The sequence below is a fragment of the Pygocentrus nattereri genome, chromosome 7, assembly GCF_015220715.1.
Source record: "Pygocentrus nattereri isolate fPygNat1 chromosome 7, fPygNat1.pri, whole genome shotgun sequence".
NCBI lineage: Eukaryota > Metazoa > Chordata > Actinopteri > Characiformes > Serrasalmidae > Pygocentrus > Pygocentrus nattereri.
This window is the reverse complement of record NC_051217.1, coordinates 35,990,867-36,009,065: the sequence shown is the minus strand read 5'-3', so window position 1 is coordinate 36,009,065 and position 18,199 is coordinate 35,990,867. Positions and strand designations below refer to the sequence as shown.

General features: G+C 40.9%; 1 protein-coding gene across 1 annotated transcript in view; it reads left to right on the top strand.

The window, feature by feature from the left end:
* The window catches only part of LOC108434144 (von Willebrand factor A domain-containing protein 5A-like), a 29,945-nt gene extending 24,482 nt beyond the window's left edge, over positions 1-5,463 (top strand). The window contains exons 20-21 of the mRNA XM_037540161.1: positions 4,310-4,433; positions 5,083-5,463. Of these exons, the coding sequence (XP_037396058.1) occupies positions 4,310-4,433; positions 5,083-5,192 (234 nt within the window). The 3' untranslated portion in view covers positions 5,193-5,463. The remainder of the gene's footprint in view (positions 1-4,309; positions 4,434-5,082) is intronic.
* Positions 5,464-18,199: the final 12,736 nt, after the last annotated feature.

Genomic DNA, 18,199 nt, shown 5'->3' with positions numbered 1-18,199 from the left:
CCAGAACCCCAGAGAGTTGCTGTGTGCTTAAATAACTTCTACAGCACAAGTAACAGCTCCCTCTTTAATAGCTCCACAGAATCTCAAAAAACATCACTTTCAGGTCTCCTTGTTAACAGTTTTAGCGAGACATTGATCAAAGCAATAGTAAATATAAACATATAATTTGTGTGTAAGCTTTGAAATGTGGTATAAATGTATTGATGTGATGTATTTATGCTTTAATAAGAGCTTCTCTAACTTAGTTACAAACTATTAGTAGACCTAACTAGTAGATTAGTAGACCTGAAACTATATTAGTGAAAGGTGAACAAGTAATAAGACACTAAACATGGTAGTAAATGCAGGTAAACAGTCACATTTATGCTTGAACTTTGAACTTTTTCCTTGAATTTTACAGTAACCTCAAAGAAATTTTCTTAAATAACAGTATCACTACATTTAGCTGTAAAGTCAATCATTTCTAACATGGAAATATTATTTGTTAGCACTTACTGGGCAGTGGATACTAAGAATGAATGTGTCATTTATTTATGGTCATTAAGACAGATCTTTGGGAAATTTTTCCCAGTGGTTTGTAAGCATTTGCTTACTAGAATTTTCTATCACGTTTGGCCATTATAAATTCAGATTTATTGAATTATTAACTTAATATTCCATTACTAACATATCGCAACGTGTGTCAAGTATGCATACAAATCAAATATAATAATTAATCAACATTCAACTAATTCATCAATAAACAAACAGTTAATAACTCATTTACCACATTAATGCATCTAACAGTTTTAACAATTCCAGCTTGCACAAGTCACCAACACTCAACACCATGGTCAGTCACTCCCAGTTCAAACCTTTTAGTGCGTACATACATACCTGGACAGTCGACCCGATGCAGGGGAACAACTGGAATCATTTTTCAGTACAGAACGTACTAAACATTAGTAATGTAGTTTGTTTTATCGACGACAAAACTGTCCTTCCTTCATCTCTGCAGCTTAGAATTTGGTTGTCTGCTGCGGCTGGGATTCTATTTTGTAGATACCATGGTGATGTAGTGATGTCATCAAGGTGATGTAGTGATGTCATAAAGGGCTGTATGTCCAGTGGTGGAAATAGGCCAGAACACCAGGCCTGTATCTATTATATAGATATACCTGATCATGTGCACCTCAGATTTTGTCAGTTGTGACCTGTTACATGTGAACTGTTTATTTCTTGGAGCCATGGATGCTGCTGACGTCCAGGCGCATGACAGAATAATTGATGTAATTAATAAAACTATAAAGATTAAAGAGCTTCCTCCTGATTTTTTACACCTTACATGAAAAACCAAAGCTCTCCTTTGATCATCATTTTATTTCTTCGCACTTTCCCCCAATTTAGTGATGTCTAACCCCACCTGCTTACTAAGTCTCCCCCCGTCACAGGATACTACCACAGCTAGGACGGTGAAGGCTAGCACCTGTTTCATTTGAATGGGTGATAATACATCATTGAACAGCTCCAACACGCTTGGAGGAGAACATTAACTGCCAATTATATTACATAAACTAACAGATGCTCATACTGGCTAGCATCATGCTAAGTGACGGGGGAGATGGAGAAGCATCTGACCCACTCAGAGGGAGCGAGGACTGCCACCTCAGATGGCTGTGGCATCACTGTGGATCAAACTTGTGATCTCCTGATGATGGACAAAGTTAGATGGTTGTACCACTCGGGATCCAGTCATGTATTTTCACCCGTGATGCTGTCACCACGGCTGTTACTGTCATTTTGGGGGTTTGTTGTCCACTGACCAGTTCAAAAATTGCATGTTGACTTGATTGCATCTCAAAGTAGGACTCAGGACTTGACTTAAGACTTGTGTTAACCTCAAACTTACTTATTTTTTAACTCAATGAGTTTCTGCCTATAAAAATCCCTGTGGCCCTTTAAATTGTTTGTAAATTTCATGATCTATGGAGCTAAAGAAACTTCAAAATGACTTGGAAAAACATCCACTGACTTACATTAAAAGTAAAGTAGGTTTTTTCTTCCTCCTCTAAAGTTACCATTTTGGAGATACAACAGTGATATGTATGTTCTGTGCTGACAAGAACAAGATTAACCTACTTGGATAGAAAACACAGATTCTTGAGGTTTCAGTGCATCTTTCTTGAGAGTATGGGTGGGGTTACAAACTTAATGCATGTGAGGGATGACAAGGGGGTTGAGCTAAGGTGAAAAAATGGGGGAAAAGAAGCAAGCAAGCAAGCAAGCAAAATTAATTTATATAGCGCTTTTTACAACAGGTGTTGTCACAAAGCAGCTTTACAGAACAATCAGTATTACAGAGAGAAGAGAAAAGAAGAAAGAAAATCCGGGTCCGAGCCCCCATGAGCAAGCCAGCGGCGACGGTGACAAGGAAAAACTCCCTAAAAGAGGAAGAAACCTTGAGAGGAACCAAGACTCAGAAGGGGAACCCATCCTCCTATGGTCGACACCGGATAGCAAACATTATTAGTATGAAGTATTATAGTAAAGTGGGAAAAGAAAGATCTGAGGGTGAGGACTGCACAGCGCTGTACAGCAAGAAGCTCAGTGGTGGTCAAACTGGTCCAGAAGGCTGGTGAGCAGCGGCACCAATCAAGGCAGTAGAGGCAACAGCATCAGACGCACAGGATGGGCAGCTGATCAGCTCGGCAGAGAAAGGAAAGAAAAAAACCGAGTTAGTACTGTAAAGAGTGGCTGAACACAGATTACAGTAAAACAGAGCAGTGTAGACTCCAGCAGGTCTAGACCTGACAGGGAAGACTAGTCACCAAATGCTTGACCTTACAAGTAAGTTTTTAGCCTAGACTTAAAGATTGAGGCTGCGTCTGATTCCCGAACATTAGCAGGAACATTTGTATGAGAAAGCTCTCCCCCTGATGTAACTTTATTAATTCTAGGTACCAGTAGTAAGCCAGCACCTTGTGATCTAAGTAGGCCTGACGGTTCATAGTGGGAGAGGAGCTCACTCAGGTACTGAGGGGCGAGTCCGTTTAGAGCTTTATAAGTCAGTAATAGAATTTTATAATCAATGCAAAATTTAACTGGTAACCAGTGCAGGGCTGATAAAACTGGCCTAATATGGTCAAACTTCCTAGTTCTTGTGAGACTCTGGCTGCAGCGTTCTGGACTAGCTGAAGCTTGTTAAGGCTTTTGCTGGGACATCCAGACAGCAGGGCATTACAATAATCTAGCCTTGAAGTGATAAATGCATGAACTAGCTTTTCTGCATCCTGTAGAGATAATGAATTTCTTAATTTAGCGATATTGCGGAGATGCAGGAAGGCTGTTCTAGTGATATTAGTTATATGTGTGTCGAAGGAGAGATCAGCGTCTATCATGACACCAAGATTTTTAACAGATAAGCTTGATGCAACTGAGAGATTGTTAAGTTTTAGTGTTGAGTTAGACAGTCTGTTTCTGGCTAATTTTGAACCAAGAAGCAGGACCTCTGTTTTATCTGAGTTAAGTAGCAGAAAATTATTTGACATCCAAACTTTTATGTCTTTTATACAGTCCTCAATCTTGCCAAGTTTAATTTTAAGAACTGAACCAGCAAAACAATAACAGAACATGGTATGTGACAATGTGAGTGTCCGCATAGTTAAGACCAGTAAGCTCTAATTTCACTTCTAATTTACACACAAAAAAGTTTCACTAAAACAACAGAAGAGTTTCATCAATATTTGTAGAAGCCTTCACTATTGATCACTACTGTTGAATTGTGAGGTGTCTTTACACTCATCTTGTCATATTCATGTTTTTCTTTATATTTTTATCTGTCATTTTTATGAAAAGTCAGATTCTCTGTTTTCGTGTGTGCTCTCTTGAGGGCCTCACTTGCCCCCCCTTAAGAGAGGGAGCAAATGTATAGAACAATGTTTGCCGGGGGTATCTGATTGCATTAAGCCTTTCCAGATGTTTTCTTATGGGGGTGTATGGTTGTGTGTGTGTGTGTGTGTGTGTGTGTGTGTGTGTGTGTGTGTGTGTGTGTGTGTGTGTGTGTGTGTGTGTGTATGTGTGTGTCTCTAATCATCTTATGTATGTGTGGTCATTCACCGTATATAAACCAGAGCCAACTCGGACGGACAAGGGGATCCCACATTGGCCTTTGGGACTCTCACAGGGCTTTAGCACTATCTTTTAATTTGAAATAAAGTTGTTCATGTTTAAATCCAGATAGTGTCTATAGAGCTTTCGTCTCCACACCTACACAACTGAGAATAAACACCAATTGAAATGATAGATATGTGTTGTTGATGGTGTTGTGCAGGTGGACAGTGCAGTGTGGGCCACTGTTCTGGCTCTGATCTGGCTTCACGGCTTCAGGACAGCTGAACAGGAAGAGTGGAAGTTCATTGCTATGAAAGCCACATCCTGGATCCGTTCTCAGAAAGGTGACGCAGAACATCACCATCAATCACAGCATAGAATACACAGATCAGGCATAACATTATGACCACCTCCTTGTTTCTACGCTCACTGTCCATTTTATCAGCTCCACTTACTGTATAGGGTCACTTTGTAGTTCTACAGTTACAGACTGTAGTCCATCTGTTTCTCTGATACTTTGTTAGTCCCCTTTTACCCTGTTCTTCAGTAGTCAGGACCCCCATGGACCCTCACAGAGCAGGTACTATTTGGGTGGTGGATCATTCTCAGCACTGCAGTAACAATGATGTGGTGGTGTGTTATTGTGTGTTGTGCTAGTCTGAGTGGATCAGACGCAGCAGTGCTGCTGGGGTTTTTAAATACCTCAGTGTCACTTCTGGACTGAGAATAGTCCACCATCCAAAAATATCCAGCCAACGGCGTCCTGTGGGCAGCGTCCTGTGACCACTGACGAAGGACAAAAGACTAGAAGAGTCCACTGATTTGAAACACTGATGTGTTTTATTAAGTGTCAGCAGTTCTAAGCAAATGTGAATAGCAACACAGACCCTTATAGTCAGAATTTATGTTGTGTCTCATCTACAGCAGAGACTCATCTACCAGCGTCACATCATATAACGGTGGTGGTTTATGTCTTGTGATGGTGTGTTTCAGTGGAGAACCTGTCTGAGTGTGTCCAGGCTGGAAATGCTGTGCTGGGCTGTCGGGTGGAAGAAGAGCGTCTGACCTACATCTGTCCACGACACTGCCATTACTACCATTAGGCTCACACTCCCAGACTCATTCTTGTTGGAAGTAGTTTTATCAGTATTTACAGGGATTTGAGTGACTCTGTACCTTAATTATATCCATTTATTAAAACAAATGATCGAATTTTCTATTTTGTCACTATCGAAACAATAATAACTAAACAGAAACTTTACCAAATATTTCAGTAGTGACTGTTTCAGTAGTGACTGTTTCAGTAGTGTCTGTTTCAGAAGTGATTGTTTCAGTAGTGTCTGTTTCAGAAGTGATTGTTTCAGTAGTGTCTGTTTCAGTAGTGTCTGTTTCAGAAGTGATTGTTTCAGTAGTGTCTGTTTCAGAAGTGATTGTTTCAGTAGTGTCTGTTTCAGAAGTGATTGTTTAGGTAGTGACTGTTTCAGTAGTGTCTGTTTCAGTAGTGACTGTTTCAGTAGTGACTGTTTCAGTCGTGTCGGTTTTGTTGTACACACATAACCTTTCATCACAACAGAACATTTACCAAATGTCTGAATTGTTTCGACAGTGATGTATGATCTGCTCTGTTGTTAAAAATTCAATAAAAATTTAAGTTCTAAAAAAAAAAATTGTGATCTAACTGGGTCATTTTACAGAAACATCCATTTTTGTGTTCCTAGTGTTTACAGATATTTCACACTCAAAAACATGTTAGGGATACAATTTATTAATATTAGAAAATAAAACAAGTTATTTGAACAATTATACCTTCATCAGCCGTCAATTTAGCAATATTGGTATTTAAATCAATTATCTAGAACTCCAAGCACCACAGAAGAGCTCCTCATCAACATCATGTGTAAAGGCTGAGGCCATATTTTGAAGAAAAAAAAGACATTTTTCTGCAGTTTGAATTAAAATAATCTATACATGAATAAGGAATATATGAATTAAATCACATAAAGAAAATAAATGGCAAGTAAATATTCTAAAATATATAATGAAAGTTGTGGTCCCCAAGAGTCGTGTCACAGGTGTTACTGCATAGGAATAATCTCTTATTTTGAAATAAAAGTCACACTGATGACATCACGGCTTCCTATTACCTGTTTTCTGAGGATCTATGAAGAAAAGCACATGGTGAGTCCACTGTGTCTTTCAGTTTTCAGAGGTTTTTTTTTTTGGCTCATGATTTTATATGAAGCTTTCAGCTGACGTCACTGATGTGACCTACTTCATTCTGAGGTCACTGAAAATATAGAATAAAATTGAATGAAATCCCATATTTTAGTGGACATTCTGTGATTGACAACATGTGGTTTGATTCTCTGTAGCAGCCGTTTTGTAAAATGCATTTTTCATTAAAATTGTCTCTGATGTTACCTTTATTATGTGTAACACCAATGATGATCAGTAACACCAGTGACACCTACGGATAGATATAAAGTGGACGATTATGTAGAATGACCCAACTGCTCACCATGTGGCCACAAGGGACAGGGATGCAGTCTCACTTCCTGCTCTAAAATAAGCTCCACCTATGAACTAAAACTCTGTTCAGTAGTGACATAAAACTTAATTTAAAACTCAGAATAAATGCAAAAGATTTTTATGTAAAAAATGAACTAATATTTAACTAGACAGCCACCCCATAAATGGTGATTTGTGTATCAATAACATATTAATATCTCAATGAATGCCTTGAGTTTTAAAAGATCATATAATTCTTGTAAATATTTAAAGTCTAAGTATTTATTTATTTAGGGGGGGGGGGGGGTTGGGGGACTTACTGGCCTTACAAATGATACACATGAAATTTCTTTACTAGTGTCAGAAACATATACGCAGTGTACAAAGAGGAACAAGACGAATGTTGATTCAAAGTGTTGGCGAGATTTGATCTGATGTACCTTCTTGCTTTTGTTCATCTGAACGGGTCGTTTGCTTTGTTTCAGGTTTGAAGGTTTTCATTTGACTTGAGTTAAACCAGCTGCTCTGCTTCAAGTACTTTTTAGAATGTATGTTTCTATGAAAAGCTGATCCTATGAATGGAGCCCCATGAACCCTCACCGAGCAGGTACGATTTGGGTGGTGGATCATTCTCAGCACTGCAGTAACACTGATGTGCTGGTGGTGTGTTAGTGTGTGTTACGCTGGTCTGAGCGGATCAGACACACACACGTTCTAAGCCGCCTCCCCTGTAGGTATCTATCTATAAACACTCACCGGCCACTTTATTAGGTGCACCTTGGTAGTAAAAGGTTGAACCCCCTTTTGCCTTCAGAACTGCCTTAATTCTTCATGTCATACTTTCAAAAAGGTGTTGGAAACATTCCTCAGAGATTTTGGTTGGTTATTTGAGTTAATGTTGCCTTTCTATCATCTCAGACCAGTCTGCCCATTCTCCTCTGACCTCTCACATCAACAAGGCATTTTCGTCCACACAACTGACCATTTCGGACCGTTCTCTGTAAACCCTAGAGATGGTTGTGTGTGAAAATCCTAGTAGATCAGCAGTTTCTGAAATATTCAGACCAGCCTGTCTGGCACCAACAACCACGCCACGTTCAAAGTCACTTAAATCACCTTTCTTCCCCATTCTGATGCTCGGCCTGCACTTCAGCAGGTTGTGTTGACCATCTCTACATGCCTAAATGCATTGAGTAGCAGCCATGTGATTGGCTGATTAGCTAATTGTGTTAACAAGCAACTGAACTACCTAATAAATTGGCTGGTGAGTATATGTATGTATATATGTATGTATGTATGTATGTATATATATATATATATATATATATATATATATATATATATATATATATATATAGATATAGATATAGAGAGAGAGAGAGAGTTTATCATTTGTTAATGTTTTATTGTTGAGTTTTAATTATTAGGCCTAAGTTCAACTTTTTTCCACTTAAAATGTCATTACTGGCCCATTATCAACTACTGCTTCCCCATGAGTACAGGCCCAAGGACCACTACAAGGTGCTTTGCAGCCCACCGATGATCCGTGCCTCACAGGTTGAGAAACCCTAGTCTAATCTAAGTGAACAGACACTTAATGGAGACAACACAACACAACAAAACATCTGTTTAAACAGAACCAGTTGTAGCTACACCGGTCTAATGAAATAATGGCCACGAGTCATACTGATGTCTTCTGAAGATTTATTCTCTCTTTCTCTTCATCGGACACCGTGAAAACTATAACAGAAACAAAGCATTCTTTCAAGATATGCATTTCTCTCGTTTCAATGTCCTTTGAGCTAGTGTCCATTACTAGTTACGCTGGAACAAGTTAGCTAGTACAACAGTGCCGTATATAACACACAAATATAAGATTAATTCAAAAGGCATATAAAAATGTACATCAACACACAATATAAACAAAGAAATATTTACCGTGTTCGCCTCTTAGACCTTGTGTTAGCTATGGTAGTTCGTTCCCTCTCTGCTCCAAGCTAGTTGTCTCTCTGCCGCCAAGTTAGTTCTGGCCCACAATTCCTCAATTACCCGCGTAACTAACTAGTGTCACATGACCTATTACCTCCACAGTAAAATGCCATAATTAAAGTACTCATTTTTTAACCATAGGTTTTTAGATTTTACTCTCATCTTTAAACATGTTCTTATTAGTTTTTTAGCACTTTAATTAACCCTATGAAATTAAATGACATGAATTTATAACGATATACAAAAAATAATAAACATGTCACTCTGACAGTTACACTCCCACCAAATTACTATGATTTATGATATCCCTCTCAAATGAATAAATCTAGTAATTTTCAGAACTGAGTATATAAACCATTTAAACTCTGAACACAAGTGTTTTAAAGCTTAGGAACACTTTAGTTGTTCTCTACAAGTACAACTAATTTATGAATTGGTCTTTCAAGAATGGATGTGTTCACTACATACTGGCCTGCCCTTTCCAGCTTTCTAGTGCTTATTTGTAGTGTGGCCTTTCGCACCAGTTCATCTTCATCTTTACAAACATCAAGTACTCGTCCAAGTCTCCACTCATTGCGTGGTGCTTCTTCTTCTTTGACAATGACAATATCCCCAACCTTCACATTTCGTCTTGGGGAGTGCCAGCGTTGTCTGAGGGTGATGTTTGCCAAATATTCCTTCCTCCATCTACTCCAAAATTGCTCAGTCAGATACTGCACCCTGCGCCATCTCTTTCTGGCATACAGATCCTCTGCTACAAATTTTCCTGGTGGAGGCAGCGGGACAGAGCATTTCATGGTGAGTAAATGATTTGGTGTGAGTGGTTCCAGACTTTTGGGATCATTGATGTTGTTGGTAGCAAGCGGGCGGCTATTTATTATTGACATAGCTTCATAGAAAAATGTTCTTAAAGAAGCATCATCTAATCTTCCAGTGCTTTGTGAGAGGACACAGTTTAGGACACTCCTAATAGTTCTGATCTGCCTCTCCCAAACTCCTCCCATGTGACTAGCATCAGGGACGTTCATAATGAAGTCACACTGCTTTTCAGCAAGAAAGGCAGTCAGTCTGTCTTGGTTCACTTCACTCAAAGTCTTTGCCAATTCATTTTTTGCCCCAACAAATTAGTCCCTTGATCTGATCTGATTTGTCTCACAGCTCCACGAATAGCTATAAAACAGCGCAGTGCATTTATAAAGGCATCAGTTGTTAGATCTTCTAACATTTCAATGTGTACTGCCCTCGAGGAAAGACAGGTGAATACTAGTCCATATCTTTTACTCTCCTTACGACCCTATTTAGAATGAAAGGGCCCGAAACAATCCATCCCACAGTAGGAGAATGGTGGTGAGGGATCAACACGGTCTGCAGGTAGATCCGCCATCTTCTGCGTTTCTGTAGGCCTGCGAGCTCTCCTGCATGTCACACATTGTTTAATGTGGTTTGCCACAACTTTGCTGCCACTTAGAACCCAGTATCCATTTGCTCTCAGTTCATTAAGGGTTTGTCCTCTGCCTTGGTGCTGAGTTTTTTCATGACAGTAATCTACAACCAGGCGTGTGACCTCGCCATCTTTGGGTAGGATTACTGGATGCTTTAGGTCAAGAGGTAAAGAAGCATTCTTTAAACGCCCTCCCACCCTAAGAACACCGTCTTGAATTATTGGGTCAAGCTGATATAACTGATGACTACTTGGCAGTTTTCCTTGACTCAGTATTTGCAATTCTTCTTCAAAGGCATCCCTTTGAGCCAATTTTACAAGTGCAAGACTGGCCTTTCTTCGATCCTCAACATTAAGAGGTTCTGCTGCCTTAGTTTCCTTTGCTAGGTGTTGGATACGTGCAATGACATTCAGTGCTGTATGCCATTTTGAGAATCGTTTGAGCCTGTTTGAGAAATTGTCCTCTTCTGTTACTTTTGTTTGTAACGCTTGTGTCACTTTGACTTCAGGATCCCCCACCAGAAGCTGGGGAGCTAACTTTGGTGTGACAATCTCTCTTTCCCACAAGAACTTGGGCCCAGTCAGCCAATCTGACCTTATCAACTCTGCTACCTTGAGTCCTCTGGAAGAGTGATCTGCTGGATTTTGATCAGTGCTGATATAGTGCCACTGAGCTGGGTCAGTCATTTCTCTGATTCTTTGAACTCGATTGGCTACAAAAATGTGAAATCTTTGAGCTTCATTGTTAATGTAGCCCAAGACCACCTGTGAATCAGTCCAAAAATACTCCTGATCAATTTTAAGCTCTAGCTCCTCTTTTAACATACTGCTTACTGCTGAGGAGACCACTGCAGCAGTTAACTCCAGCCTTGGTATGGTTACCACTTTTGTGGGAGCAACTCTAGCTTTACCTATGACTAGAGAGCAGTGTACTTTGTCTTCACTTACCACTCGAATATATGAACACTGTCCATACCCATGGGTGCTCGCATCCGAAAAGTGATGCAGTTCAGTTCTCTGGATTTTTCCCATTTTTTCTGGAATGAAGCACCTTGATATCTGGAGCTTCTGGAGATTCTCTAGGTCACTAACCCAGCTCTCCCATTGAGGCTTCAACTCTATGGGTAGAGGTTCGTCCCATCCAGTGCCTCTTTGACACATTTCCTGTAGTACTTTCTTTCCCAGTAGGATGAAGGGAGCTAAGAAGCCCAGTGGGTCAAACACAGAAGCTACAGTTGACAGGACTCCCCGCCTTGTTGCTGGTTTTTCATCCAGGGTGACTTTAAAGGAAAAGGTGTCACTGTTTGCACTCCACCTAACTCCCAACACGTTTTGAACTGGGAGTTCTCCATAATTCAAGTCTACATCTTGAATTCCACTAGCTCGTTCACTCTCAGGAACTGACTCCAACACTTCTCTGCTGTTTGAGATGAACTTGTGGAGGTGTAATTTCCCTCTTGCACACACATCTTGTGCATCTCTCACTAGCTTGATGGCTGTGTCAACAGATTCTACGCTAAGAAGCCCATCATCGACGTAGAAATTCTTTCTGATGAAGTTGGCTGCTGCAGAATACTCTTTTTCATTCTGGCACGCAAGATACTTCATTCCATAATTTGCGCAGCCAGGAGAGGATGCTGCTCCAAAAAGTAAGTAATCTCTGTCTTCTGGGTTTACGTGAAACCTGTGAAACATTTTTTCCACATCACAGATGATTGCTATTGGATGCTTTCGGAATCTGCAGAGAACTCCTGTCAGCCCATTTGTAAGATCAGGTCCAGCTAGTAAGTGATCATTTAAGGCAGTGCCCCCATACTTGGCAGAGCAGTCGAACACGACCCTAATTTTGTCTGGCTTTCTAGGGTGATAGACCCTTCGGTGTGGTACATACCACACATTTCCCGCCTTGGGTTGGTATTCAGCTCTCTCTGCTTCACCATTCTTGAAGACACCTTCCATAAACTTAAGGTAGTCATCCTTGAATTTTGAATTTTTCTCAAGTTTTCCTTTTAGGCACTTCAGTCGAACCAGGGCCAAATGCTGGTTGTCTGGCAACTGTGGACGTGCCTTAAAGGGAAGGGGCATTTCCAGGTGACCATCTGCATTCTGATGTACTGTGTTATTCAGTAATTGCATGAACTGTATATCATCTTGTGATGCGCTCTTTTCACCAGGGTTTGTGTCTTTAAAGTCCAACTCGAGTGCTCTGATAACAGTGGCTGGTGTCAATGATGGTATCTCTTTGACTGTTACACGATGACACAGACCCGTCACTTCTGTTGACATTGAGGCTTGTGGTGAACTGCCTACAATGCTCCAACCCAGGTCAGTCTTGATTGCGTATGGCTCATCATCACCTCCAGTGATAACTTGACGTGGAGCCAATGCTCTGGCACAGTCATAGCCAATCAGGAGACCGACCTCACAGTCCATCAATTCTGGCAGTTCCTGGGCTATTGTATTTAGATGTCTCCATCTTTTGGCAGTGTTAGGAGTTGGAATGTGAGAACGTTCAAGTGGGATGAAGTCTCTGGTGTAGGCAGGTGGCAAGTTAATAAAGCATGGTGAGGAAAACCCTCTAACTTTAAGTCCACTTACTCTCTCACTCTGAACAATGGAATCTCTTCCCAACATAGTGGTAAGCTTTAATTTAACTGGCTCTAAATCTGCCCCCATCTTCTCACATACCTCCTTGTCTACAAAGGTGTTGCTACTCTGGGTATCTAGTAAAGCGTAAACTAATGTCTCTATTCCAGGAGAGGTGTTTCTGGAAATCCACACAGGGACTATCATGGATGTGCTTCCACCGTCACATCTATCAAGACAGCACGAAAGTGAAGATGTGTTCTCTGGTGCTTCTCTAGCAGAAGATGTGTTTGCAGGAACAGAGGAGCGGTCTTCATGAAGTGGAGTTGGATGATGTTTCTTACATATGCCACACGTAGCTTTATTCTTGCATTCCTTTGCATTGTGTCCCTTCCTAAGACAGCCAAAGCATAGGCTATTATCAAAGATAAAGCTTTTCATTTGTGGATAGAATGGCTTTCTCCACAGCATATGCATGCCTTCATAGCTGTATTTGCATTTTCTGATGCTTTCACATTTGTCATGAATGCATTAGCCTTTGGGCGCCTTGTGTCTCTAACGGGCCTTTCGTCAGTATGCTTCAGTGCATGAAAGGATGTCACAGGATTGCATGCAATCTCAGCTTCTTGTGCCATGAATTCAGCAAACTCTTTGAAACTGGGGTATTCCTCCCTTTGCCGCAAGCGCTTTGTGACATGACGATTCCAGCGAGAGGTCACCCAGTCAGGGATTTTGTGGAATATCCTTTGATTCTCTTCAGTCATTTAACACCTGAAGCCCTTTGATATGAGGCATTGCATTGCTACAGGCAGTTAGGAAATCACTAAATTGTCTCAGTTTGACTGACTCTTTAGGACCAATCTTTGGCCAGTTGTTTAATTTTTCTCTAAATGCACGCTGAATTACAAATGAGTGTCCATAGCGAGTGTTCAAAGCCTCCCACGCTTGATCGTAGGCTTCTCATCCTTCCTGTAGAAGCTGCCTTCTAACATGGACCTTGCCTCACCGCTAATGTATTTCTGTAGGTAGAACAACCTGTCAGCTGGACTTGTGCATCGCTGTTCTATCAATGTCTTGCAACTTGTGCTCCACTCTAAGAACTTGAGTGGGTCTCCATAGAAGACAGCAGGCTCAGGTGCAGGAAGTCTGGTAAGAACTAGTGTGTGATGTAGGACTTGTGCTAAAGATGCTTCATTGTTGTTCTGGGCTGTTTGTTCAATGCCACCATTCTTCCATGTTTGTTCCCTTTTCATTTCTTTATGGGGTATTTGAGGACAATTAGTGACTTTGTTCTGCCCTGTTCTGCTTTCATCACAGTCCTGATCTGAGTCAGCATCGGAGTATGCTTTAAGCTTGGCAGTTAGAACGAAGATTTTCTAGTCTCTTTAGTTCTTGCCTTTGTGTAGCTATGGTCTCTTCCATTTTTATTTCAGCCTGTTTTGCGGCCAACTGTACGGCACACTCTGCTCGTTTTGCTGCAATGCTTTGCTGTTCTGATGACTGAGAGTGGCTACTACCATCTGTAGACCTAGAGATTGTAGTCCCAAATATTGAATGGGCATACTCTCTATCAAGCACTTCATGAAGCCTTGTGTTTTCTGCTTTAGCATCGAAGTCCTCTAGCCCCACTTCACTCCGTCGTATTTTCATTAGCTTCATCAAATCTGCTGTCACTGCTATGCAGGAATCCATCTTTCTTCTAACCTCAGGTGAAGGTGCTAGTTGAGTTCGCATATTTTCGTACAGCTCTTTCAATTTTGTCTCTAGCCCTTCAACATCATCCATCATGTTACTCAAGTCATGTTCAGAACACTCTGAATTTCTTGTGAATTTCCCCGCTGTGGGACTAATAAAGGATCATCTTATCTTATCCTTAAGATTGTTTCGTGAAGCTCTAACTTGATCTTTCCAGCATTCATACAGCTTGATGAATTTACTCTCCCTTTGAAAGGCCTCTTGTTCTTTTAATTCTAGCATTTTGGTGGTATACTTTCTCTTGTGTGTAGATTTTCTAGGTTCAACAGTCTCTGAGGCTGTGTGGGCAGGCTCCACCTTTGCCATCTTATCTACTTCTAGGTTAGCTTGGCTATCACCAGTGAATGACTCTAATCTCTCATGTTCAACATCGTCACATTGTGCCTTTAACTGTTCATTAACTTCTCCCTTTTTTAAAGTTTGTTCCTGAATTGACATTTTTACAGATTTTTAGAAAGGACTGCTTTGTGTATACCAGTTATACAGTTGTCTTTGCAATTCAGTAAATAACCTCAGGTATTTGCTCAATTATACCCCTTATTTCACTTTGAACCTGTAAACCCTCAAATCAAAATACCATCACAATATGTACAATAAACACACATTCATAAAGCAGGAATGACAGTTAGACTCTACTGATAAATTAATCACTTTCTCATAGAAAATAATTGAATCCTTTTTTTTTTTTGCTAAGTTCTTTAAACTTGCAGAATGAGCACAGTCAAACCTGACGCCGAGTGCAGGGCTGCACTGTCATGCCTGCAGACGTTACTGTGCTGAAACTGGCGCTGCACTGAAAGCCTATGGCGAGGTCCTTTGTGGAGCTGTAGCCTTCCTTGTGAAAGATGCCCTGGTGCAGATGAAGTTTCAGGAGCACACACTTGAGTCTTTTCCCTTGCATCAGCGAGCCCTCTCTCCGCGCAGTTTTCTCGGCCACGCGCTCCTTCGCGAGCACGCGCTCTTGACTCTCGGCCGCGATGCTCGCTCCTCCGCGGGCACGCGCTCTTCACTCTCGGCCGCGATGCTCGCTCCTCCGCGGGCACGCGCTCTTCACTCTCGGCCGCGATGCTCGCTCCTCCGCGGGCACGCGCTCTTCACTCTCGGCCGCGATGCTCGCTCCTCCGCGGGCACGCGCTCTTCACTCTCGGTCGCGATGTTCGCTCCTCCGCGGGCACGCGCTCTTCACTCTCGGCCGCGATGCTCGCTCCTCCGCTGGCACGCGCGCTGGACTCTGGGCCGCGATGGCACCACGTTTTCACTGTAGCTACACCGGTCTAATGAAATAATGGCCACGAGTCATTGTAAAATGGCATAATTAAAGTACTCATTTTTTAACCATAGGTTTTTAGATTTTACTCTCATCTTTAAACATGTTCTTATTAGTTTTTCAGCACTTTTAATAACCCTATGAAATTAAATGACATGAATTTATAACGATATACAAAAAATAATAAACATGTCACTCTGACAGTTACACCAGTGATACGTTGAACACTCTGTTGTGTTACACAAGCGCTGGAACTACGGCAGCTGAGTAGGTTACCTCATTTGTGAGGAGTTTGATTTGATTCTGTTGGTTGTTGCTGACTGTACGCCACTGCTGGTCCTCCCTCGGACCATACAAGCATACAAGCTCTAACTAATTTAAAACTTCCTAAAACTGATTTTCAATGCACACAGACTTTTATTTTGGTAATAAACTGAGGCAGATATTACAAATAACTGAGACAGATATTAAAAACAACTTTTGTATTACAAGCAAGAAAGGAAAAACAAGTAAATTGGACTGTGAGTGGAAATAAGCGATGATGAGAGAAATTTTGTATAAAAACCTACTTAAACACTGGTGAGCAGCCCAGAGCAAAATGCCAGTGGACCGCCAGCTTTGCCATCAGTGGGCCAACAGTAGCCCACTATCCTCTTGCTTTTCAGGGGCTGTAATGTCAAATGTACCCAAGTATGTAATGGATTTTACTTATATTTTCTGAGTTTTCAAAACCAGGTAGAGCTGTAGTAAGTAGCATTAATCCTACTGACTGATCCTCTATGATAACTCTATGATAGGATAGTGGACCACTTTCAGCCCACTGATGGCAAAGCTGGTGGTCCGCTGGTGTTTTGCTCAGTGCTTTCTGGTCTTTAACCTTTTCAACTCCTTGAGGCCACCAGTGGTTCCAAAACACATTTTGTCATATGCTTCATAACTTTCATATTTCATAAGCTACATTCAAAAGCTGGGTGTCGTATGAGGCTGTAACTGTCTTCTTTCCAGGCAAATAGATGGTGCTGTAATTTTATCCCTTATAATAAAAGAAGCTGAACTCCAAGTTTTTTTTTCTCTACTAAAAGTCGACCTATTTTTCCAAAACTCTGGGCTATAAACTATAAACAGATGGCGTCTCCTCAGTGATCTGCTCTGTAAAAATGATTTTTATAAAATAATACAAAGAGCGTCTGAGATTTTTGTATTTCAGCAGTAAATTGTAAGCATATAGTAATATGTTTATGATCATAAAACACATGTTCTGTTAATTTGAGGGGAGCTTTTAGAAATAAATAAATACAATAAAAATGTACATTTATTTCATGCAATTACTGGATAATTTGCCTTACAATTTGGTCATGTAAATTCAGATGGGACAACCATAATATACCCCGGTCAATTCAGATTATTGGACAATAGTCACTCATTTTCCACGCACAGTCTTTCTTTATACTGTATATAAATTAAAACAATTTTAATCTAGCAAAGAGAAAAGGAACACTCTATGACAAGGTGCCTGAAAAGTCAGGGGTATGATAGCTTTACCAAGTTACTCAGTATCCCATAGAGTACAGATTAATATTCATTCATTAAATCTGCCAAGAACAGGCTGTACACAAAAACTGACTGACCGTGTAAGAAGAAGACTAATGAGGAAGACTAACAAGAGAGTTACAGTATTCAGTGGCTGAGATTGGAGACACTGTGTACATCAACTATTGCCTGGGTGCTTCATAACTTTCTTGGAGTGGTGAAAAGAAAGCCACTGTTAAATTAAACTCACATGAGCCCTCGGGTATGGTTTACTAGAAGCAACTCTGAAGTCAGCTGGAAAATAGTTCTGTAGTCTGATGAGACCAAAATCCATCAAACACTGCACATCATCATAAACCCATCCCTACCATGAAGCATGGTGGTGGCAGGATCATACTATGGTGATGCTTTGCAGCAGGTGCTGGAAAGCTTGTGAGGATAGAGGGTAGAATGAATGCAGCAAAATACAGGGAAAACCTAAGTTAAGTGATAGTTTTTTAATCCCACAAATGGGGAAATTACACCTCTGCATTTATCCCATCCGTGAAGTGAAACACCACATACACACTAGTGAACACACACACTAGGGGGCAGTGAGCACACTTGCCCGGAGCGGTGGGCACCCCTATCCACAGAGCAATTAGGGTTTAGGTGTCTTGTTCAAGGACACCTCAGTCATGGACTGTCGGCACTGGGGATCGAACCTTCCAGTCACAGGGCCAGTTCCCTAACCTCCACCCATGTCATGCCATCTGCAAACCTGACCCTTTGGAGGAGATGTGTCTCCCAGCATGACAGCAAAAACAGCCAGAGCTCCAAAAATATTATGATTTAATGTGTGTACGGTTGTTCAACGCTGTGTTTGCTAGTCATGTACTGGCTAGTGTTTTTTTTTTCTCATGAAAATAAGCAGGCAGTCACTACTAAAACATTTTGCCAGTATTGTAACTGTTGTTATTGATTTTTGTTGTTGTTATGATTATCAGGTAACACGTTGGTGTCTGTCTCCACACCATTGAGAGTATTAATTCCTG